Source organism: Musa acuminata, chromosome BXJ2-6 (genome assembly GCF_036884655.1).
Source record: "Musa acuminata AAA Group cultivar baxijiao chromosome BXJ2-6, Cavendish_Baxijiao_AAA, whole genome shotgun sequence".
In the NCBI taxonomy this organism is placed as follows: Eukaryota; Viridiplantae; Streptophyta; class Magnoliopsida; order Zingiberales; family Musaceae; genus Musa; species Musa acuminata.
In genome coordinates this window covers 42,457,501-42,481,579 of record NC_088343.1, presented here as the reverse complement: position 1 = coordinate 42,481,579, position 24,079 = coordinate 42,457,501, and the positions used below count along the sequence as shown (strand labels likewise).

Here is a 24,079-nt window from a genome sequence, read left to right as displayed (position 1 = left end):
GTTCTTGAAACTTGACCCATGATATTGGACTCGGGCGAGTCACAAGGACTAAAATCACACCACTATTCTTTAAGAGTGAGCCAAACATGATAGAAGGCTAAAATATCGATTAGTCAAATGGTTTCAGCAAGATCTTGCTTATGCAAGATATTGTCTGCAGAATTTGTTCTTCTAGTTTGATCACTTCAACTGATCATAAAAGAATGAGTTGATGATAGATCGTCTTGGACAAACCTAGACTAGGTAAAGTGAAGCAGACTGAGAAAGAGAGTCAACATATATTAATTTGGTTGATCTATGAATGTGGCTCTGCATGACAATCTCTTATTATTCCTCAGTTTTCTTGGTGCGATTATATTTTTCTTGTTTCAATTTCATAAGGTACAAGGATGCTCAAGACTTACTTATTACAGCTCCTGCACCAACTTCTATTTTCTCACAGGAGGGACTGCTGTGGCCAAAAGTTTCCTGCAATCAGCCTCTGGTAAATTAGTTTACCTGATCTTGAGAGATGCATGTTGTTATTGTAACTTGTTTAACAGTGTTACTAAGGAAAATGGTAATCCATGATTTTGTAGCATCCAACAAATCTATTAAGTGGGTTCATGAACAGATAATGATGTGCCTTTGATTCAATGATCAACTATACCTTTGGGATCAGCTTTTTCCCATAATGGCTGTAGTAAATATTCTTTTCTTCCACCTCAGACCAGAGCTTGCACAGGTATTGCTCCCAATCCCCATTCTCTATCACCCATGTTCTGGTTCCATTGTGCTTGAAGAATATTAAATACTTTAGAACTTTAATCTGCTTAATTTATTTTAGGCCTCCAGTCAAGTTGTGGCACCTGGCTAACTAGGAGCAATAAGAACATTGTTCTTGGAAGTGGATTCCTTTGTTCCTACACAATGCATCTCCTTTGCTCATGACTCAGCACTTTCTTTCATTCCTCCACTAATTGTGTCTTCCACTATGTGATTAACATATTCCTCGAATATGAACTTTATTAGAATGAGATATGCCTTTTGTTAGGTTGTGGGTTCAAAAAGGTGTACCATTTCAGACAAATCACTTTCAAGAATTCAGACTGGAATGGTGAAGAATTGAGTGAGGAGGGAATGGTGTGGGAAACAGAGTCCCCCATATGACTTCAAAAATTCCTTTTCCCTTGATTCCTAACATATGCCATGAGTGCATCACAAGTTACATGACATCCATCAATTTACTTTTGGAAGAAACATGTTTTATTCATGAAGAAGTGTACCCCCTCTGGAAGAAAGGTGAAATAATCTGCCATTGATGTGCAATTAAATTCATAGCTACTTCATTTGAATGATGCTTTGGCAGTCATGCAGTTAAGTGTTTTAAGACACTCCAATATAAATATAAATATATAAATATGAAATTATAATTAAAGATCCTCTGTTGTTGTGTGTATGTATATGTGTTTGTATAGGAGGTATATATGTAAAATTAAGATAAAAATATATTAATAATTATTTTTTATTTTCAGTGTCCAAAAGTTCAAAAATCAGAAAAAATAGAAACTCTCTCACCCATTCTCTACTCAGTAGCCTACCTGACCCGTCCTTGGGCAAATGGGATGGGACCCGCAGCGGGTCTGCTTCTTCTTCCCAAATCACGATGCAGGTAGCCATGGGAGTAGGAACTAACGAGTATCTTTTCTCCTCCTAAACATTGGGACCTCTCGATCAACCTATATATATATATTTTTTTATATTTATATATATATGGAGAGAGAGAGAGAGAGAGAGAGAGAGAGAAGTCACAACCCGCAACATCTTGATGTTTTCGCCGCTCGCCGTCGGCTTCCTACGTGCTCGTCGTCTCTGCATTCCCCGATCGATTCCTTCGCTTTCTGTTCTTCCGCGTCCCTCCTCTTCTCCTTCTCGATTGTAGGGCTTCGATCGTTGGGAGCTCTGGAGGCGCGAAGATGAAGATCGATTGCACATTGGGCCCGTTCCTGAGGGAGGGGAAGACCTCGAGACCCTGGACGACTTGCGAACGTCCATGGAGAACGCCGGCATCCTCTTCGCTGTCATGCTCGACAACAAGGTCTCTCCTTTTTCAGTTTTCCTCCCCCTCCTCTTATTCCCGCTGTGGCGTCCTTGCCGGTTCTCCTTTTATTGGAATTCTGTTTCCTCGTCGTGTAGTTGACAGTACTGGTTGCTCCTGGTGCCTTTTACTGTTGCTCAGAAATCTAAAGTGCATGAGATGGGATTGAGGTAAAGAACTCATCTTTTTTGCATAATCAGTGTCTGATATTGGGTTTCATCTGGGAATTTGGCCTTTTAGATGTTTATTTGATGTCGATGCTGAGTTTGTCATTTCTTTCCTTTCTTTTTCTTTATGCTATTGAGGCTGATGTTTATGATTTGGCAATGTCAAAACTCTTAATGAACCATAGAGAAAACTCTGGAGGCACTTTGGAAAACTGACATGGTTTTGATAAATTCAGCTTGATGGTTTTACAGGGCATTCATGCATTTTGATGACTTGTATGCATCTATTTAACTTATGTGATTCATCTCTTAAAGGAGACTTTTCCCCTGTTTTTGCTGTATATGGTTTGGCATGAGACAACATTTGATCAAACATCGATGTTAAGATATCAGAATGTTCTTCTAAAAATGACATAAACTGCAATGGAAGTAATCGACTATATACTTGGTTTGCATTTCTCTCTACGAAAATTTGGCATCCTATCTTCCAGTTGACCTAAAAGACCTCGGACTTCATTTGTTTTGGATGTCAAGGAAGAGTATCATTTATCTCAGTGGTCTGGTCTATGGATGTTAACAGAACTGAATGACATTTTGAAGTAGTCAAACGGTTCCATATTTCATGTCATGAGACTGACTAGCCTTGGTTGTTGATGTCATAGATTAGGAGGTCTTAGAGATCCGCAATTCTAAACTTTGTACGAGGTAAACTAGCATACAATTAGTGGGAATTGATTGTTGAATCAAGATATATTTTTTAACACTGGACTTGATGAACTTAGGTTTTACATAAATTCTGTTTGAAGTATAGAACCAGCAGTATCCCAACAATATGGGACTGACTACATGATGTTTTTTCTGTCCTTGAACTTAGGATACTACCCCTAAGAATTTGGTTAAGAGAGTGATTTAAGGTGAAGTCAGGATTTGATTCTGAGTTGCCATCATTTCCATGCATTTCCAAGACTCAGAATAACTAAAGAAAGAACATAACTAGGCAGTAGCACTAACCAAATAAAACAAAGAACTTGATATTCTATAGTGTTCCTTATAGTCTGGCATCATTTCGACGAATGTAGTATATTTTTCTTAAGAAGCTTGAGCAAGAAACAGGGCAGTGGCTTGCCACTTGAGACCTTCTGCCTGACGCATACACCATATGACGCTGGTTTCTCATGATTTTAAATAAGGAGAGAAGAAACAGGACAGTGGCTTGCCACTTGCAAAGTGTGGTATGGTAAGAGATCATGGACAAAGAGGAAGAAGAAGAATTGGAAGAGCCAGTGCCTGAACAGGAGGAGTTCCATGCAGTTTGACCATTTGTTAGCCTTTGTTCCTGGAGGACATGGTTGACATTCCTTGCATGTCTTCTTCTACTTTGTTCTTTTATTGTTTCATTGTTTCCATTAAAAATTACAGACCACTTCATATTGTATAAAACACCTATTTTTGAAGCACAAATGTCAAAGTTCTTGGCTGCAGAAATCAAAAGTACAGTTTCATGAAAGTCGAATTTATGAAGAAATGGTGAAAATTAGTGGTGCAGTCTATCATTCTGGACATCAACAACCAAGGCTAGTCAGTCTCTTGAAACTCTCCTCATCAAATTCTTTCTTCTTCTTCTTTATTTGTATCTTGTTCCATTCTATTGCATCTTGGGGTGTAAATTACAGGTGTTCTCATTGTTGAGGATGTAATTTTCATCATCAAGGAAACTACTTACTGAATGACATTTTGAAGTAGTCAAAAGGTTCCATATTTCATGTCATGATGTCCTAACAGCTTTGTGAACATTAGATTAATCTTTATCATTCTGGTTAACTGTATATGGAAAATTATGCAGAAAAAATATCTTGGACTGTCTTTTTAGGCTCTGGGTAAAGGATGATGCCAAATGGAAAGAAAGAACAGGGATGTGAACCATTATTATATGGGTAATTCCAAGAGAAAGGAATGGAAGAAATTTTGCTAGTGCAAATGTGAATTTTATTGCTGTGGTTTCTAATAAAGATTTATCTTCATTCTTGAAAAGCTGCAGGAGATTAGAGAAGAGATCCAAGGTGCAGTCTTTTTCTCTCTCTGTGGAGCTGAATCAGGTGATGCTGAGAGGGTGTGGTTTAAAGTCCACTGCAAGATGTGATCAGTTGGAAACACAATCTTCACGGAAGAGGAAAGAAGTAAAATTGATCAACCCCTTCAAGTCAGCATGTAATCAAATCTTCAATTTAGACATGATTTTTTTTTTATTTTTTAATAAAATTTGAAAAATAATTATTCAATGTTCCAAGCAGGATAATATCATTTTTGTTAGTAAATTAAATAAAATAAAGATTAAATAAATATAAAAATATAAAAATTATCTCACTCCTTCCTATTTAAGGGGAGGATTATTCCTCTTAGTTCCTCACCAAACAAATTACTTTGTCTTTTTTGAAAAATAAAAATTTTTTCTTTGATTTATTTAAATATTTAAAATTTTATTATTCGATTAAAATATTATTATAATTGTTCATGTTATATGAAGTTTTTAATTTTTTTTCCCTTTAAAAGTTTAGAATTTTATTTTGGGATTAAAACATGATTATTCATATCATATACAATTTCTAAAATTTTTATCTTGTCAATACATAACATTTGATTTCTCTTAGATTTATACAATATTTGATATTTTCTCCTTATGCAAATTTATCTATTATCATTTATTATGTTTTATTGACTCAATATTAATGAATAAATATTTTGATTATAATTTCATAATATCATATTTTGAAATTAAAAATATTGATTAAAATTTATGTTGAAATCAGTCATTAAACCAGGCTCAACCGGTAGGCTAGGTAGTAGCCCACAAACTAAACCGGTAGGCTAGGTAGTAACAATTGATTTGCTAACTTAAGCCAACCCAACGCACAGTCATATACGATGCATACAACCAATTCATGGGCTATGAGCTAACTCAACTTAATATAGTGTATATATAATCATGTTGGCTCAACTTAGCCCAATGTTATACAATCTAGCACGTTGCCCATCTTTTTTTTATTTTGGTCTAAATATTAATTAAATCAAATCAGATTTGATCCATTTAGATCGATTGAAGATAATTTTGAATTGGTTTAACTTATTTAAATTTGTTTAGCCTAAATTGAACCCAATATTATCTAAATTATATGAGTGTAAGGTGGTTTCAGATTGGTTAAATGAGGATTAGTGATTGATTCAATTGGGTTCTAGTTAAATTAAATTCAATTGGATATATTAAGATATGGTTCAACTCAACTGAAGGATAATTGATGTTATTTGATATTAATAATATTAAAAAAAAATAAATTAAGATGCTTCAATGTATTATTTTATCCTGATATAAATATGACTAATATGAGATGATTTAGTTTTCCTACCAAGAGTAAATAAAACAATTCTCTTCGGGGATTAGTGAGCCGTTAGACATGACGACTAAATGATTCCTCTATTCGTTGTTCGAAGAAATATATCCCAACTTTAGTAGATAAGAGATATCAGTCCATTTACTATTAAGAGTATGATATGAATTTGTCTTCATCAAGCGAGTGCTTCTTCCGATATTTAATATTTAAATGATTTTCGTACATATATTTATTTTATAATTAACTTATAAGAATTATTACTTAATATTATTAACAAATTTTATTTTATTTTTAATTTTTAGCCGGGGTAGATTCAGTGGAACGTTATTTTTGAACACATAGTACTCTAATTTTTAATAAAATCCATGACTACTTTTGATTTATATTTGATAAATAAATAAATTATAATAAATATTTATATCATATATATATATTAATAATATGATATCTATTTATTTGACTCTTTATGTAAAAAAGATATTATAATTCTATGAAGAAAAAAAAATCCTAACATGGCATTCATTTCTTGGACTGGTCTTCGACAGGACCACCAAACTCGATGGTGCCATGGAAAAGATTTCTTTAGAGAGAGACAGAGAGAGAGAGAGTAGAATAAAAGAATCAGGACAAAAAGACAACCATTAGCTGTTCATACAGGTACGTGTGGTTTTAGGCAGAGAGCCTCAATCACACGGTTGGAGACAAAAACGAGTGTCCGAGAGAATGACCTCTTGCAAATATATTGATTTGGTCAAAAGAGGCTGCTGTACTGCATCTGATGGAATGTTCAACGCTCTTCTGGAACTCAGCTATCCGAAGATGAAGATGAAGATGAAGCTGAAGCTTACAAAACGCAATCCACACTCCTCGGCTTCCAAGCCTGCAATTAATTGTGAAGTTTATGATGTCAAGCACAGAAATATGCTTCAGAAACGAGACATTAGTTGAAACAAACCTATTCACTGGTGCTGAATGATTTCTTCACCAAACTTGTTGACAAGAAGGAAAGTGCTTCGAAGCATTTGCAGACAACCAAGTGTTGCACTGCACCATGAATGAAGTCCAAGTTCTCATGACCTGAACCAACGTTGACAGATCATTAGGTCCAGGAAAGCAGAAAAGGACTTACAACTGCAACACCAATAATTGGGACACCCACAGATAAGGAGGAAGTGGTGAAACTGCCATTATTGTTGGACTACTACAGGAAGCTGGTGGAGACAACAAGTGTGAGATGAATCCATCCAGTGGTGCCACCCACACCAATATTTTCTTTCGAGGAACTAATCTTTTTGTCTTGATGAAGGTTTCCCCACTTATCTCAACATGGCTAAAGATCCTCAGTGGTGCCTGTACAAGCAAATTACCAACAAAAAATGTCATCCTGTGCTTCTTGTTGAGGGATTTTCTGACAGGATTTATCTCCAATCTCTTGATCATATAAGCATGCAATCTCACGATCATCATTCAGCAGTCGAGTATGAAGAACATAGTAACATGGTTCAGAGCATCACCAATCTGGTAACTTTACTGATTCAAGCAGGTCCAGATTTAACCAAGTCCAAGAGTTACATCTTACCCTCTCCCCTTCTGATACAGCCAAGGGGACTTATAAACTCACCATGGACCACAGCAGAGACCCCAATCAAGTCGAGTCATTGCTGAACACCCAAAGGGCATCTTCTTCCCTACACTCCCAAAGGACAGAGACATCCCAATTAATGTTCTCCTTGAAGCAAAATAATCTCATCAATAGCCATTTTTAAGTTCATCAGCCTTGTGTAACCTATGTTTTGGACTCCTAGACTGGAGAACCATAAGAACTGCCTTGGATGTTAGTGGAGGTTCCTCATCAACATCACCAGAATGTGCCTCTTTAAGACTACTAGCCATCTGTACAATGTTCCTGGCTATATATCAGAATTTGATGAGGCCATGTGAAATGCTGTGGATTCAGTCATTACTCTTTGTGGCTCTCAGATGCAAGCATGTGAAGAGTCACAAGTGGAGAAGTGGCATGAGATGGACAGCACTCACAAAAGGTGTGTCAGGTACCTGTGACCAAGAAACAGCAACCCCAAGATGATGGTTGACAAGACTTGGTAGGTTTAGCATTTGATCTCTCCCTATCTTATCCTTGCAAAACTTCAGGTAATATGACACTGGTTGGCAAGAAGTTGAACCATATCATGAACATTGCTGAACATCATGGAAAAAGAAATTTTCTAAGCATGGAGGATGGAGATCACTGCATCAACACACAAGAAGCTGCCAAGTTTTAGAAGCCAAATGGGAATTTGCTGATGTTACTTACATAAGCAACAATCTTGAACAAAGAAACCATAAAGGTTGATAAGTGAATGAAAGAACTACCAAAGGCAAAGCCGATAATCTATCGCATTTGACTCTTTCATTGCATTATTTTGACCTCAATGAAACCAAAGTTCATTCACTGTCTGTAGTAAAAAGTATCCAAATCCTCAAAGCAACTATGTAGAAATCCAAAGCTAAGATACAAACTAATTAAGAGGCAGATATCTGAACAAAGCAAAACATAAAGTCTAAACAGCAGATTTCTATTAAACAGATTAGCTCAAAACATCCATCCATCAGCAACCACAACCTACACAAACCCCACTTCATACTTCCAAGTCCTAACCAAATCTCATGGAATGCTTCACTGGAGCATCTCACAAGAACTCCTAGGGAGCACAATCTACATACTAATATTTGTCCTGGACATGATATAAGAAAAGGAAGATTGCAACTAACTAGATACAGGGAGGTCAACTTAATTTAAAGATCTCTTACACCACTGCTGAGATGATCTCATCATCTTGACGCATGATTCCAGACCCTATCTGTTCCTCAGTAGAACCAATTGAACCTGTCTTGCTTCTGTGAATCCTCTATCCTCTCATGCATAGCATCGGTGTAATCCATTCCAGGCATGTCAAAGCCAGACCCTATCCTGAAGTCCCCACTCACTTCAATAGGCTGGTCGGCAAGCTCTTGCTCAAATGGCACCATGCTTTCCTGCCCGTACTGTGATTGCTCGACTAAGCTGCCAACTTCTTCAAAGAGGTCACCAACTTCTTCCAACATGGTCGCACCTCCCAAGTTCATGTTCTTGCTACCATCAATGTTGTTGTCATAGAAGTTCATTAACTCATCGATTGATTTTTGACCATCAGATGGAATATCCAAGTCGGATATATTAACTGGATTAAGACTTGACCCAATTGAAGAAGGATTTGGCTGGCAATTCAATGGCAAAGGGAAAACCAAAGGCTTGTTCTCAGTCACCTGGAAGCTGTTGTTGGTCATCCCAATACCTGGAGGATGAGTAGTCTGATACTTACAGAAGTATTGGTGACTGTTCCTGGCATTCCTATCCAGAAATCCATGGCGGACATTGTTGTGTGGGCACACCACATTATCGCAGGTATAGACCCGCTGGTTCATCACCAGTTCAGCCTCCGCAGCAGTTCTCTTTTGAACGAACTCCACATCTATCTCTTCCTTCATTGGAAAAGATCTAACTAACTTGCCATTCCCTGCACTAGCAACTAACTTGAAAGCATCACTGTCCGCGGCCAGCTTATAATCCACATCCTCACTTTTGCCTTCGTCGACACCAACACCTTCAACGTCATACTCACTGCTGTTGCTGTTGAAGGAGAAGGCTCCAGTGACACCACTCCCAGAGGACGGGGGTGGGCATGCATCTGGATGCAGCTTCGTATACATGTCCTCTTCCTGCTTAACAACAGCAAGCCACGTTGCGCTCTCCTTGGCAGTCATCTTATCTTGGAGGCATTTGGACTGCCTAACAAGTCTGCGGATCTTCTCGATGTCAGGAGACATATGCTTGATCACAGCTGTTAAGACACTGACCTTCCAAGCCTTCTTTAGATCGTGCGGCTTCTTGTACGGAGGCTGACCTTGATCATTTGGAATGCCCAATCGAGGCCACCACTCCTCGCTCCCGGTAGGCCACCAAGGCGGTGGGATTCCTTTCTCTAGGGGAAATCGCCGCTGTGGTGGATCACAGTGCTGCATAAGAGCAGACAGGAGGGAACCCAATGTCGTGTCCTGAAGCTCCTGCAATGAATGAGGACTTGCAGTTCCAGAGTTAATCTCACTGCCAGAACCAGGGACGGCGTTATCGGCCTGGTACTTGGCTATAGCAGCAGGTCCATTCCTATCAAACCTGACCTTTTCTTTCCACCAACCCCGGAGATTATCGGAAGCACCACTGACGGGCTTGCCCTTCTCTGGAATAATACCATAAACAAAGCCTTGAGCATTGCAGACCTCCATCATTTTCAACATGTACTTGAGAATTCCATCCTGTGCCCGAGACATCTTCTTCCGACGGGCCTGTTCTAGGGATTGACATTGCTTAAACACATCGCCCTGCTCCCTGCTTTTGCTCTGTTGATGCTCCTTTAAGCGCTTCAGTCGCATCCGGTCCCTCCACATTCGTTGCTCGAGTTCTTCTATGTCAATATCATCATCACTGTCTTCATCACCAGCCTCAGCAAATTTTTCCGGTGGAAGATCAACCAGATCTCCCTCTCCCATCATGCATTCACCCATCGAAGGCTGATAGAAGCCACAATAATTGATATTCTTCTCATCACCGGAGGGGAAAATTTGCATGTAATTAGGGTCACCAGGATACATCATGTCTTCAACCAATAGACTCCCCATTTCCCTGAACCAATTCAGCGAACTTGAGCATTAGAAAACATGTGATGCTGCACCTGAAATGTTTGGAATTTCTTCAAGAATATCACTATTCTAAAACATAAACACATGCTAGCACCAATCTGGTATTTGCTAGAATATCCTTTATGACTTGAGAAAAGGTGCATGACAAGAAGTATCAATGAAACGATGATGAACCTTACAGAAACAGACATTCTATATACATTATTATATGAAAGATGCATGCATTGAATCTACTGTAAGAAACCAATCAAAACATACTCCACAAGTAATATAAACGAGTTCATCAACAAAAATATATGTTTAGCAAACAGGAGCATATTTGATGCATTAAATAGAGCGGCAACAAATGAGGCCTTCAATACGACCACATATATACACATATACTTGCATATGTATACATGAAGAACAACAATGGCCTTGCTTTGAGTCATTAATCACAGGATATGTTAACGAAACTCATGTGTCAACATCGATAAACACATACATCAAAAAGAAGAAACTAATGGCTGCTTCCCATTTAAGTTGGAAGAAATCACATCATATTTGTCTAACACAGCCTCTCTGCTTGCAAGGGTAAAGGCTATGTTCATCAACCATTCCTGAACCACAGACGGGCGGGAATGTCATGCATGAATAGATCGATACTACCACGATTAGAGTTTCAGCCAAATGAAATCAAAGGATACCTTTCTCATTTCTTTCGGAATAATGATGCTAAACAGTTCATGTTCATGTTCTTGTTCTGCACCTACACCTCTTCTTACTTAACCGTTCATGTTCTGCACCTACACCTCTTACATGATCGACAAACACTAAACTGAACCAAATTGAGATGGTAAACATGCAACAAAACAGGCGACCGCATCAGATCCAACATGAACAGAAAGAGAAGAGGTGTAAAGAAAGTAGATCGGACTGTACTTCCTTCCTATCACACTAAAAGAGAACGGACTGTACAAGGAAAGAAGCAGATTTGCCAAAGGGGGAAGCACCAATTAGAGTTTAGTGGTCTGATAAACCAATTTCACACACACAAAAAGAAATCATTTCAGCGGACAAACAACAACCAAATTAGTCACCTGGAACATTCAAATTCCCGGTCAGCTCTTTGATAAGATTCTGACAAGATCAAAACGGAGGGATGGACGTTTTCGATCGAGGATGAACGACAAATCATGCAACTGAGAGACAGACCATGAAAAATAATTTAGGAACAACAGGGCGAGGGATTCGGACACCAATCCGTCTTCCTCGCTTAAACCGAGGTTGTCTAGCCTAATCAAAACGGAGACTTGACGGGGTTGCAACGTGTGTTGATGCTGAATCCAAATCCGAGGCAAAGAAACGCGCTTTTTTCACTGGAAATGGAAGATAAAGAACCAAACCGCGAAAAATCTATCTTTTTTTCTTACAGGAAAGAATAGAAACTAGAAAACAAGGAAAAAGCTCGCTAATTTTTAGGAGATAGACGGCGATAAATCAAAGATGGCCTGAATCTAAGATCGTAGAACGAACAAAGACTTGAATTGAAGAGGGGAAAGCAGAGGCGAATGGCCAATCAAAGCGCCTTTCTTTGTCATTAGAGCCGACAAAACCGACGCTCAGAAACCCCAACCGCCGATCCACCGAAGAGCTCCAAACAAGTCGGAAAAGCAGCAAGAATCAACTGAAACCGAGGGCACGGAGAAGCACCGACACCGAGTAGAGAAAAGCCGCAGAGATCCACCAGAACAGATACAGAGTGCCAAGCAGAAACAAGAAAAGACGACAACTTTGGGGAAGATGAAGAAGCAAGAGGAAAAATCGCACCTTTTTATCCCCTGTCAACTTCAACCGGCTTGGTTCCTACGCTCGTGCCGCCTCTCCTCGGCTCTGAGACGACGGAGGTGGTGATCCCTCAGAAGCCTTCAGCTTTCATAGAGACCAGGAACATGGAACAAAGACAGGACGCGAGAAAAGAGACAGTAAGCGAGAAAAGGGTCCGTAACAAAATGATGAGGGATGGCTACGACATGAGAGAGGTACGGAGGGAGAGAGTGAGGTGGACTCCTCTGGCCCTCGCTCCGTGCTCCCGCGAACTCTTTGATTGCTTCTCGGCCTTTTCCAGGGGCATGTGACCTGATAAAAGAGCAGAGCACACAATTCCTCCTTTACCCACACACCAACTTAAAAATTCAACTAATCGAAAAACCTAATTCATTCCTTATTCATTACTTACAAATCCTCAAATCCTGCATGCAAATGACTCAATGAGCTGCATCCGCTCGAGATGGACTGGATCGCTGATCATATGTATCTCGTCGAGAAGGATAGGAATCCCGTCTTGCGTCGATCGAGCAAAGCAGCCGAGAACGCGTACGCGTCGGCTCTGCGCGTGCGCATCGGCTCCGGGCGTCCCTCAGCCGCCCATCACGCTCGCGCCGGGCTCACACTTGTCGTCACCTGCGGAACGCGGGAGGGCCGGTAATCCTGCACGTGGCTTCCTACCCACGGTGGACGACGGATGACGTCAGCGCACGGACAGGCTTATCCGTTTCGTCGGGCCTTTTTGCGTAGCAAATCTACCCATTTATCGCCTACCCGCTACCGTACCCGCCTTGCGATTGGTCAACATAGTTAAATTGGTCTGTGGCAGAGGATGTGGCTTAACTGTTTGTGTTTTAGACACTTAGGCAGTATATTTATGATTGAGTATAACTTAGTTCAAAAATCGAATGTAATATTTTCATAAAATCTATTTAAATTTTTACTAGTATAATATAATTTTAAGATGATTAGTATTTTTTTAAATGATTAATGAAATTTGACATTTAACGTAGGATCGTAAGATCTAACTTAATTAATTTACTTTTATAATTTAACTAAAACATAATTATAACAAAGATTGTAAGATCAATTATGCAATGATAATTTGATATTCAAAATTAACAACAGTATATAATTATTCATAATATTATGACACATTCATTGAAAACTTCACAGAATGATTCGAGGATGCAGTGAAAAATTTGCTGATGCACATAAGGCTTTATTGATGCTCCCAAAGCTTCAATAATGTAGCAACAATATTTTACTTAATAATTTTATGGCACAACCACGTAGCCTTGCATATTATGAATGTAGTGAACGATTCACTAATGTCAGGGGTTTATCGACGTTGCCAAGGCTTCAGTGATATCGTGGTGATAATTTTCTCCAATAATATAGCAACATAATGATAATACCCACAAACACATAAATGACATGAAGAGGATGAGAAGGAATAATATGAGATTGAAGAAAAAGGAGAGGTGAAGGATGGAACGAAGGCAAGGGTAGGAGGAGAAGGAAATAACAAAAAAGAGGAGGCAAAGGCAAAGAGGAATAAGAAGGCAACGGAGGAGAGGCAGCAAAGGTGAAGTATGAGGGAAGCAGACAAGAAGGAGGTGGTGGAGAAAGAGAAGGAAAAAAACTAGGTTAGTGGTGTTATTACGTGACTTTATTTAATTAGATAAGATATATTATAGATTTAATTATATTATAAATATGATTATCGATCAATAAAAAGAAGTCCATATGATTCTTTAGGAGATTTTCTTGATTGAAATTATTTTTGAATGATAGGAACAAAGAAAAAAACGAATCTAATTCTCCTTCTAGATTGGTATTATTATAGCTTTCGAATTCGGTAACGATTGAGTCTAGTATCTAGATAGATAGAATAAATTTTTTTTTTAAATAATATCAAAAAGTATATAGTTTTAATCTTAATTAATTAGTATTTAATTTTAATTTTAATATTTAATTGTTTATATAATAATATAATTATAGATTTTTTACGATTGATATCATAATCTTGAAATCAAATATCCAATGAAAATATATTAGACCTTTTTTTTTCATCCTTCTTATCGAAGGACGACATCACGAGGGAGGCAAGCGTGCGGGAGAGAGTCGGCATCGACAGAGAGCATATGCTGTCGAGGGAAAAATAATAAAATTAATAATACCAAGATGATAAATAATAAAATATTATTTTTTTAAAAATAATTAATAATAAAGGGTTGCCAAACTACTATTCGCCCTTTTAACAGAACGTGAGAAGGGAATCCTTCTAGAAGCCTACCAAGTGATGACCTGGCCAGCACGAGCGACGAAGATGAAAGCCCGAAACTGCCCTCCATTGTCCTTTCCTTTTACCTGTTATCGCATGGTTATCCGCATTGCTCGTGTATGACCACCTTGTCGCTAATCCGCTCTCCTCTCTCTCTCTCTCTCTCTCTCTCTCTCTCTCTCTCTCACACACACACACACGCACACACGTGGCTATATAAGTCCTCATCATGTATAGGCCTTTTTGCCCTACCACTTTCCGAGAACATTAACCCCAGCATGATTTTTCTCTCTTCTTCCATTTATAGGCCTTCCTTGTCTCCGGCACCAACGACCCGACTCCGGGTCTCGGCCGGGCGGGCAGCCACCATGTACGAGATGCTGTCGGTGGCAGAGACGGCGGGGGCGGAGGAGATCAAGGCGGCGTACCGGAGGCAGGCGAGGCGGTGGCACCCGGACGAGTGCCGCTCCCCGGGGGACGAGTGCCGCTACGCGGAGCGGTTCATGCGGGCGCGCGAGGCCTACGAGGTGCTCTCCGACCCCGCCCACCGCCGCCACTACGACCTCGCCCTCTCGGCCGACCGCTGGACCGCCGCAGCGTTCCGCGCGGACGAAGCGGGGGGCCGAGCCCGGGCGCGGCGCGGCGGGGGCTTGAGCGACTGGGAGGCCCAGCTGGAGGGGCTGAGGCGGAGGTCGGCTGTGGCTGCGGCGGCGGCGGACGTCGGTGGGGAGGAGACGTGGGCCGGTCGGGTGCGGAGGGCCCGCACCGGGCCGGTCCGTCCATCGGATTTGTGATCAAGATGAACGTCTGGGATCGAGTGATCAGAAGCATCAGCGTGATGTATCTTTGATTTGTGATCAACATGAAGGGCTGGGATGGAGCGATTAGAATCATCAGCGGATGTACATAGGGAGCCTTGGAGCGGAAGCTTTGGGTGATCCAAATAGGTGGATAAGGTTTCAAAGAATGTATGTACAAAAATAATTAAGTAAAAAAATCCTCATCTTTGAATGTATGCTCAAAATCAAACTATAAATACATATTTCTAACCCATTTCCTAAGTGATTCCTGATAGGATAGCTAGAGAACTTGTTGGATATGGACGAACTGTCCAACGCATTTAGTTCATCAATTGAGATGTTACATGATGTATATCCAAGCATCGCATCACTATGACCATTATTTCATCTTAGTCCAAAATCATTACTGCATATGGAAATGATGTGACAAATTTATTGAAATATGAGGGATAGGAAACATGTTAAAGATGGTGGTATATGTCGCATCGATCTAAACGTTGACAAGTGTTTTGTCTTGTTGATGGGTCGAAAATAATACTAAGATAACCATGATGTTAACGCTACGTCTTACTTATACCCACTATCTTACCTTGATTGAGACGAGTCGGCTTCGCATTAACTGCGGAAAAACCACAGCGAAGAGCCACGTGCCGGGAGACTGCTTTGTCACGGGAGCGGCACCGACTCTTCCCCCACACCACGACCGAAAAGTGCCTTCGTGTCGAGGAACGAACGACTGACGGATCCCGCGTGGACCGCTGCTCACGCTGCCTCCTCTTGGGTGTTGATGTTGGTGTAAACAACTTCGAGCCGTGGTCTCGGGCCGATGAGATTTGGTTCGGGTTTGGATGATGGGGATCTTCCCGGGACAACCCTTGAGACCGTTGTGGTGGCCTGTTGCGATGGTCCGATGGGAACGGGATCGTTGTCTCGTCTGCGAGTGAACTCTTCGTCGGGCGTCAGGTGGGAGGCCTCCGTCTTCGCACCTGCACACAGGTCAGGTCGAGGAGTTTGGCCCGACCCCTCCAACGATCAAGTCAATTGATAGTGGTTATGGGGTTTTTTTCTCCTCCTTTTTCTTCCCCTCTTTCCACCTCTTTTTCTCCTCCTCTTTCCTCCTCTTTTTCTTCTCGGAGCGCTAGGGTTTTTATAGTGAGGATTACCATTGTTTGATGTGCCCGCCCACAGGGGGCAGGATCGTACTTCTAGTAGCGTCTGACATCGACGTTGGCGTGGCGTGAGGGATCGAGCCTGAACAAGGTGTTAATGTGCCTCGGTCGGCGTTTTGATCCGTGTTGACCAGGTGTTATCAGGTCAACAGAGGCGTGAGGCGTCAGCTGACGTCACTCGAGTCTTATCGTCATTATTACCCTCATCATATTCCCTCCCCTCCCGAAAGAAGCTATGCGTCGGTTGCTGTAAAAGGGGGGTCCGAGGCATGACTTCAACTTTAAGAAACTATCCATACTGGGCGGTGGTCGGCCCGTTACCAGGGGTGTGAGAATTGTGGAGTTTAGTACCTAAGGAGGGTCAGATGTGCAGCGGTGGCCCCGGGCAGTATGCGGTCGAGAAGCGTGACTCGGGCGGACAGACCGTGCAGAGATAGTGGCTTTGGGCAACATGCAACCGAGGAGTATGACTCAGGCGGGCAGGTTGTAACATCCTGTTAGTCCCACATCGGAAGTGGGCAATGTGTATGATTAGCTTATAAGAGCCTGATGAGTGTACTACGTTAACTCCCGCTTGAGCATTTTGGTCCGTGGTTGCAAGGACCAAAATGGAGTTATTGGCCAGTTGGCTCATCAGACTCGGGTCGTGACATTTGGTATCAGAGCCGACCTCCGTTAGTCCCACATCGGAAGTGGGCAATGTGTATGATTAGCTTATAAGGGCCTGATGAGTGTACTACGTTAACTCTTGCTTGAGCATTTTGGTCATCGGAAGTGAGCAATGTGTTTGATTAGCTTATAAGAGCCTGATGAGTGTACTACGTTAACTCCCGCTTGAGCATTTTGGTCCGAGGCGGGTAGGTCGCGCAGAGATAGTGGTCTCGGGCAACACGCAGTGAAGGAGCACGGCTCAGGCGGGCAGGTCGCGCAGGCGTGGTCTCGGGCAACATACGGCCAAGGAGCACGGCTCAGGCGGGTAGGCCGCCCCTAAGAATCGTAGGGAACGCCCTGCACATCAGGGCGTCTGAGGTTCCGTAAAGCGCCATTTGGGCACGGATGGCTGCTACATGGTCTGCTGGTCCCTGGTGAGCTGATCAAAGGAAGTGATCGCCCCGGGCTTCGACTGACCCCCTCAGAATCGTAGGCTTCGGTTGACCCCCTCAGAATCGTAGGGAATGCCCTGCACATCAGGGCGTCTGAGGTTCCGTAAAGCGCCATTTGAGCACGGATGGCTGCTACATGGTCTGCTGGTCCCTAGTGAGCTGATCAAAGGAAGTGATCGTCCCGGGCTACGGCTGACCCCCTCAGAATCGTAGGGAACGCCCTGCACCTGACCTAGGCATGAGGCGTCACCTGACGTCACTCGTTTTATGTCAGCCGCAACGTGCGGCGCGTGCGACGGGAGGAGAGTTTGTTTCGTGTCTCGGGCGAGACAGGGAAGGTTTTCCGGAACCCGGAATCATTTCCTGAGTTCAAAAGAGTCGCACTCAGGAGCTAAATCGAGAAGAAGCCAAGCTGAGCACCTCACTCTCCGCTCCGCCACCGATGGCTGCCTCTTGCCACTACCTTCTCTCCTCCCCATTCACCTCCGGCCTCCCCCTCAAAACCACCCGCACCACCACCACCAAAACACGACCGCCTCCCTTTCCCAAGGCCCCCATCATCATCGCTTCCTCCGCCCGCCCCCTCAGGGCGGCCGTCATTGGCGGCGGCCCCGCCGGCGCCTCGGCCGCCGAGGCCCTCGCGCTCGGAGGCATCGAGACCTACCTCATCGAGCGGGCCCCCTCGGGATCTAAGCCCTGCGGCGGCGCCATCCCCCTCTGCATGCTGTCCGAGTTCGACCTCCCGGCCTCCCTCGTTGACCGCCGCGTCACCCGCATGCGCGTCCTCTCCCCCTCCAACCGCGCCGCCGACTTCGGCCGCTCCCTCCGCCCCCACGAGCACATCCCCATGCTCCGCCGCGAGGTCCTCGACGCTTTCCTCCGCCGCCGCGCCACCGACGCGGGCGCCCGCCTCCTCCCCGGCCTCTTCACCTCCATCCGCCTCCCCTTATCCGACTCCGATCCCTACCTCGTCCACTACACCGCCTCCCCCTCCACCCCCGGCTCCCTCGCCGGCACCCCCTCCGCCCTCGCCGTCGATGTCGTCATCGGCGCCGACGGAGCCAACAGCCGCGTCGCCCGCTCCATCTCCGCCGGCGATTACACCACCGCTATCGCTTTCCAGGAGCGGATCCGCCTCCCCCCGGCCGGCATGTCCCGCTACGAGGACCTCGCCGAGATGTACGTCGGCGCCGACGTCTCCCCAGATTTCTACGCCTGGGTCTTCCCCAAATGCGACCACGTGGCCGTCGGCACCGGCACCTCCGCCGCCAAGCCCGACATCAAGCGGCTTCAGGCCGCGATCCGGGCCCGAGCCGGGCCCAAGATAGCCGGCGGGGAGGTGATCCGGGTGGAGGCGCACCCGATCCCGGAACACCCGAGGCCGCGACGGGTGGTGGGGCGGGCGGCGCTAGTGGGCGACGCAGCCGGGTACGTCACCCGGTGCTCCGGCGAGGGGATTTACTTCGCCGCCAAGTCTGGGCGGATGTGCGGGGAGGCCATCGTGAGGGCGTGGAAAGAACGGGGGGTGGTGACCGAAGCCGACCTCAAGACAGCGTACCTGAGGAAATGGGACGAGGAGTACAGGGGCATGTTCCGGTTCCTGGACCTGCTGCAGCAGGTGTTCTACGGGAGCAACGCCGGGCGCGAGGCGCTGGTGGAACTGTGCGCAGATGAGTACGTGCAGAGGATGACGTTCGAGAGCTACCTGTACAAGAGGATGGCGAGGGGGGACTGGAGGAAAGATTTGGGCTTGGCTTGGAGGACAATTGGGAGCCTGGTGAGGGCAGTGGTTATGGGGTGGGAGGTGGACAAGCTTAGAGGAATTGGAGCCGACTCTTCTTAGCAAGCTTGTGTCACTCTGGATCGAGCGTGCTGTGAAGCAGACCTGAGGAAGGGAAGCATGGTTTGTCTCAGAAGTATAAGTCTCTCTACTAGCTATAGCAATGCAAATTAATGAGAGGAATGTTGCTGGAGAAATCATTAGGCAGTGCAGAGATGGTGATGATTCTGCTGGGTGAAGTAGAAAAGCTTATGAAACATAATCTAGCTTCATAATAATCTGTTCTACATACCATTTATATCTCATGAGCAGTAGTGTACCAAAAGATGTTCACCCTAAATAGACTTCCCTTAGCTTCTTTTTTGATCATTATCAATTGATGCAAACATTTTGTGTTGACAAGTAGCCTAGCATTTTGCTCTTTGTTTGTGTTGCACATGCAATCTGGTTCTGTTTTGCAGTCTGCTAAGTAATTATGCACAGGTGATCTTAAGGGAGATGGGCTGATGGGAGACTGGTGAGTTCATTTACCTCTTTATCGAGAATCGAGTAGTTTGAATATACATGCAACAAAAGTGTTCCAATCTACTGCTAAACTGGTTGTTGTTGTAAACACTACATCTGCTGGTTTACTCTAGTACAAAGATTATTCTGTAGAGGCCACAGCAATAGTTTTTACAGAATTCGGTCTCATGGTATCCGGCAGTTCTGCAGGTCAAGGTGTTTCTATTTGTTGTATCCAATTTGCTTTATGTGTTACTTTTGAATGATATATTAACCCTTGTTGCATGTTTTAAGCAGTCATATGGTGGACTTTGTGATTATAGTGAAGGTGCACTGATCTAGTTAATTTCAATGTTAGCTGATGTACACATTCAAGAATGATTCATGCTGCAAATTGGGCCATTTTCATTCCTTGTAATGAATGCACTGATTCTCCTCTTCTCCACCAAAAGAATAAATAATTGTCACCAGTTTCAGAATGCAATTTAGTAAAGTAAACATTTCATTAATTGTGGTTCAATCCTTTACCTATATTCTCACTAATGTTTTTGGTTAGTCATAGACACCATTGCCTAGATAGATCCAATGCATCCTTATTCAGTCCCCAGTACCATAACCTAATCCTACTCTGTTTCTGTGGCTACTCTCAATACATCACCCTTTGGATCTTTTTGATATGTGGTGATGATATGAAATGAGTTGGAAATTTTGAGATAATCTTGTAGGGCACAGCTCAAGGTAGGTCACATGACCGTTGGTTAAACATACTTGCGGTGAGTTAGAGATCTAAACTGCTAGCCCTTCTCATTGCATAGAAGTCCGTCCGTATATGATAATATCCCCCCAAAGATCAATGTTTAAATTTATTACTCAAATGAATCTGAAAGAAGACCATTTATCATTGATAGCTGTAAATATGATTAGTTACTCTTGTATCCGATGAAAAAGTTATGACTAAGATTCAGTATTGGCTGTACCTAATAACAATATATGAGAAACTAAAATTGCCTGCGAGTAAGCGAATACCTTCTTCAAGCATACAAGTACCCTATATTTCTCTTGTTGATTGTGTAGTATAGAATTTCCACAGGGAAACATAGATTTTTTTTATCTCTAGGTTGAGAATGTATAATGGCTGATGAAAATACCAATTCTGATGTGAGTTGTCTTTCAGATCTGGAGGCTAATGATGCAATCGAGTGTTTTTTTTGGGGATCTCGAGGAGGTAAGCACTCTTCCAGTAGTAGTTGAACTTGAATAAGAAATATATGTTATACTTTCTTCTATATGGTAGTGCTGTCTTTTCCATTATTATACTTGAGACTTTTGTCACTCTTGTGGACATATTAATTGCTCTCACAATTTCATGATAAAAAATGAAAGTGCAGTAGTTATCACCCATATCGATACTGCGATAAGAAACATGTATCAGGTGCTCATCTCTATCTTTGCTCTTGCCAAAGGCATATCTATACATCTCATCTCTGCGTTTGGTCTTTGCCAGTATGCCCTATATTGATGGACTGTCTTCTGCTATCTGTACACACCTTCTTCTTGGAGAGTGCTAACACTACTGAAATTTAGTTTTCAACAGCTTTTGGCTAATCAGGATGGTTTACCCACCCAATATGTTTCTGGGAGAAGGTATTGTGGATCCTCCAAATAAATTAGCAGACTATTTGGTCGTAGAAGACCTAAATGAGAATCCTGAGCTGGACATCCTGAATGCCAATGATGATGATGAAGACAGGCACCCTGCTTATTTGGTCTTTGGATACCTAAATGAGAATCTTGAGCAGGACTTCTTGGATGCCAATGACTATAAAGACATTAACAACAGGTACCATCAGATCATTTATGTCGAACTCAGGCGAAAGAACCATTAGACTTGTTTCTTTTATTAATGTAGTATTGTTCCTCTTAAGACTTCTATTCTTGGAGACTTCAGTTACCATTTGGGTTTAAGTAGATGGTTCTACTGATCGCTCAAGCAGCCATCAGAATCAGGGCAGATATAACAGCTTTGTGGCTGAAACCGTGGCATGAGCAATCAAAGGCCTGCAATATAAGCATCAGATTCTGTTCGCCGTCTGAGGCAAGACAACGGTGCCTCATCTTTGGTCAGGTTCAGGTTTTGTTTCTAGATTTATTGGTCCATTCCTTCTCTGCTCCTTCATGCAACATAGAACACTGATCAGTATGGGAAGCAGGGGAGAATGGACAATATGAGAATTATACCACTTGTTTGCATCTTTAGGGGCAGGGATATGGTTTGCACTTTGCAGGATGCTTCCAACACTTGGAAATATTTGGTGGCTAAGTTCTGTAAAGGGGAGATTAATCAGCCTCCTAGATATGCAAGGGCATTTCCAAATGTGTTCTTTGATTATATTTATGTGTGGCCTAGATATGAAAAGAAAAGAAAAAGTGTTTTTATGGACAGAAGAAACATTTCCTATAGAACTAGGTTTATAGGATTTTAAATCTCCTTCATTTTAACTTCATAACCTCAGTGGTACATTGTTGACTCCTGCTTCCTATATGTTTATATTCCAGGGTTGAATCAAGTTCTAGCTTCAATAGGAGAACACAATGAAAGGCCGGTGAAGCAGCTCAAGGTTGACACCGACGAACCCATGGATTGTCCTCCATGAATCCGATCGTTGCCTGCTCTGGACCAGAAAATCTTGAATCAAATTGCATCAAACTTGTGGGTGTGTTTGTGCCGTATGTTCCTGCGTTGTTTAGATAACAGTCTCTCCGATCCACATCCTCATCGAGCATCTACAGGTCCACCGAACTCTAAAGGCATCATAAGTAGAACTGCTTCCCTTGAAACTTAACCGAATGTATGAAACAATCTAAAGAACCGGACAACTCTTGTGCGGTTAAATCCTCTAATATCCTACCAAAGTTGTTAAGCACATATATGAGTTTATGCGATGCCAAAGAATCAACATCAACACCAAAAAGTAGAGAAAAGCAGGCTTAGTAACTATTGAGATGATATCAATGAGCGATAAAAAGTGGATTTAGAAAACACAATGTAGCCTAGAAATCTATATTTTCAAACGTGCAAAATCTATGGTATTAAAATTCAAGAAGCTGATGTGAAATGATACACATAATTACTCTGAAAGTTCTGATGGTTCTCATGTTCCAGCACTGATATAAAGGGCGAATATCTCGACAAGAGGCACCTCCTGCCAATTTAAGCCCGAAAAACAAATACCAAATAAACGTTTGGGAGGGTAGAATATGTTTCAGTTATGTAAGAAACGTGTACAAGCTAGTAAATCTTGCTCAAATCATATGTCAAAGGAAATCATGCATGCATGAAGAACCAAAATCTGAAGCATAGATGAGAACATGAAAGACAAGATCAGAGAAGATACTTTGCTGGCAATGTTGCTGGATAACCAATCAAGCCCCTCGTACAAACCCTCACCAGATGTAGCGCAGGTGCTCTGGATGTACCTGAACACAATCATAATTAATATGTCAAGTTAGAGACGACAGGGGCCTCCTCAGTCTCAAAATGTTTTATGACCATCTACAAAATTTTGTTGTCTTGCTTGGTTATTGCTGAATTCTTCAAATTGTAAAAAAAAAAAAGAGAACAAAAAAGATTCTTTTCATGCAATAGTTGCATATATATGATAGTTATTGAAGTCGCATACGTAAATATCACTATATGTGGTTCATTTATAAATTCACTAAGTATGCTTGCTACATCTTCGCTAGTGATAATTTGAGCAATCATAAACAAATGTTCTTTTCTTTGGCAATTAAGGACTTTCTTCTTTTATGGCGTGATCATATTAATTATATATCAATTGTATCTACAAGTAATCTAACAAAATGAAAATGCCACTGTTGTTCAACTTCATCTACAACCTTGTGAATTTGATTTTGACAGTTATCAATCATGACAAGGTGATTTGACAGACAAATGAACAAGTTCACCAGTAGACTCTAAACTCAGCAAAAGCAAAGTGTCGTACCAGTGTCGTAGGCGCAGGGAATGCAGACCAAGCTTGTCGGTGATCTCAGCAGCATTCATTGCATTTGGAAGATCTTTTTTTGTTTGCAAGAACAAGTAAAACAGCGTCCCGCAATTCGTCCTACAATACCAAGTGAGAATCCAAATACAAATTATGATGTTAATGTCTGATCGATATGCACATGTCAAATAATCTGCCATACATAGGATATACACTTATGTATCAAGTCTGATACTAAAGTAGGAAAAGCAAATAGATG

The 24,079-nt window shown here is 42.3% G+C and overlaps 4 protein-coding genes and 1 long non-coding RNA gene across 8 annotated transcripts in view; 3 read left to right on the top strand and 2 right to left on the bottom strand.

Annotated features, from left to right (window-relative positions):
- The first annotated feature begins 1,767 nt into the window (after positions 1-1,767).
- On the top strand, positions 1,768-4,527 carry LOC135615724 (uncharacterized). Of its 4 annotated transcripts, none has more exons than XR_010488129.1 (3): positions 1,768-2,077; positions 2,176-3,822; positions 3,918-4,527. It is a non-coding gene; the product is annotated as an uncharacterized LOC135615724 (long non-coding RNA). The 4 variants fall into 4 exon arrangements; XR_010488128.1 differs by having other exon boundaries at positions 2,176-3,994; positions 4,088-4,527; XR_010488130.1 differs by having other exon boundaries at positions 2,176-4,178; positions 4,277-4,527.
- Positions 4,528-8,185: 3,658 nt separating this feature from the next.
- LOC135615723 (protein ETHYLENE-INSENSITIVE 3-like 1a) lies at positions 8,186-12,725 on the bottom strand. Its single transcript, XM_065114608.1, has 3 exons — positions 12,586-12,725; positions 12,177-12,485; positions 8,186-10,350 (listed from the first exon to the last, which is right to left on the bottom strand). Exon 3 carries the CDS (start codon positions 10,344-10,346, stop codon positions 8,499-8,501), a length of 1,848 nt encoding a protein of 615 aa, XP_064970680.1. The 5' UTR covers positions 10,347-10,350; positions 12,177-12,485; positions 12,586-12,725; the 3' UTR covers positions 8,186-8,498.
- Positions 12,637-15,254, top strand: LOC135613998 (chaperone protein dnaJ 20, chloroplastic-like). The gene is made up of 2 exons (XM_065110991.1): positions 12,637-12,830; positions 14,768-15,254. Exons 1-2 carry the CDS (start codon positions 12,637-12,639, stop codon positions 15,252-15,254), a joined length of 681 nt encoding a protein of 226 aa, XP_064967063.1.
- A 2,547-nt stretch (positions 15,255-17,801) lies between these two features.
- On the top strand, positions 17,802-19,714 carry LOC135615722 (uncharacterized). The gene has a single exon (XM_065114606.1). It carries the CDS (start codon positions 17,975-17,977, stop codon positions 19,373-19,375), a length of 1,401 nt encoding a protein of 466 aa, XP_064970678.1. The 5' UTR covers positions 17,802-17,974; the 3' UTR covers positions 19,376-19,714.
- A 3,075-nt stretch (positions 19,715-22,789) lies between these two features.
- The window catches only part of LOC103989642 (ADP-ribosylation factor 1), a 3,556-nt gene continuing 2,266 nt past the window's right edge, over positions 22,790-24,079 (bottom strand). The window contains 4 exon segments of the mRNA XM_065114607.1: positions 22,790-23,019; positions 23,212-23,293; positions 23,821-23,900; positions 23,902-23,940. Coding sequence (XP_064970679.1) covers positions 22,969-23,019; positions 23,212-23,293; positions 23,821-23,900; positions 23,902-23,940 — 252 coding nt within the window. The 3' untranslated portion in view covers positions 22,790-22,968.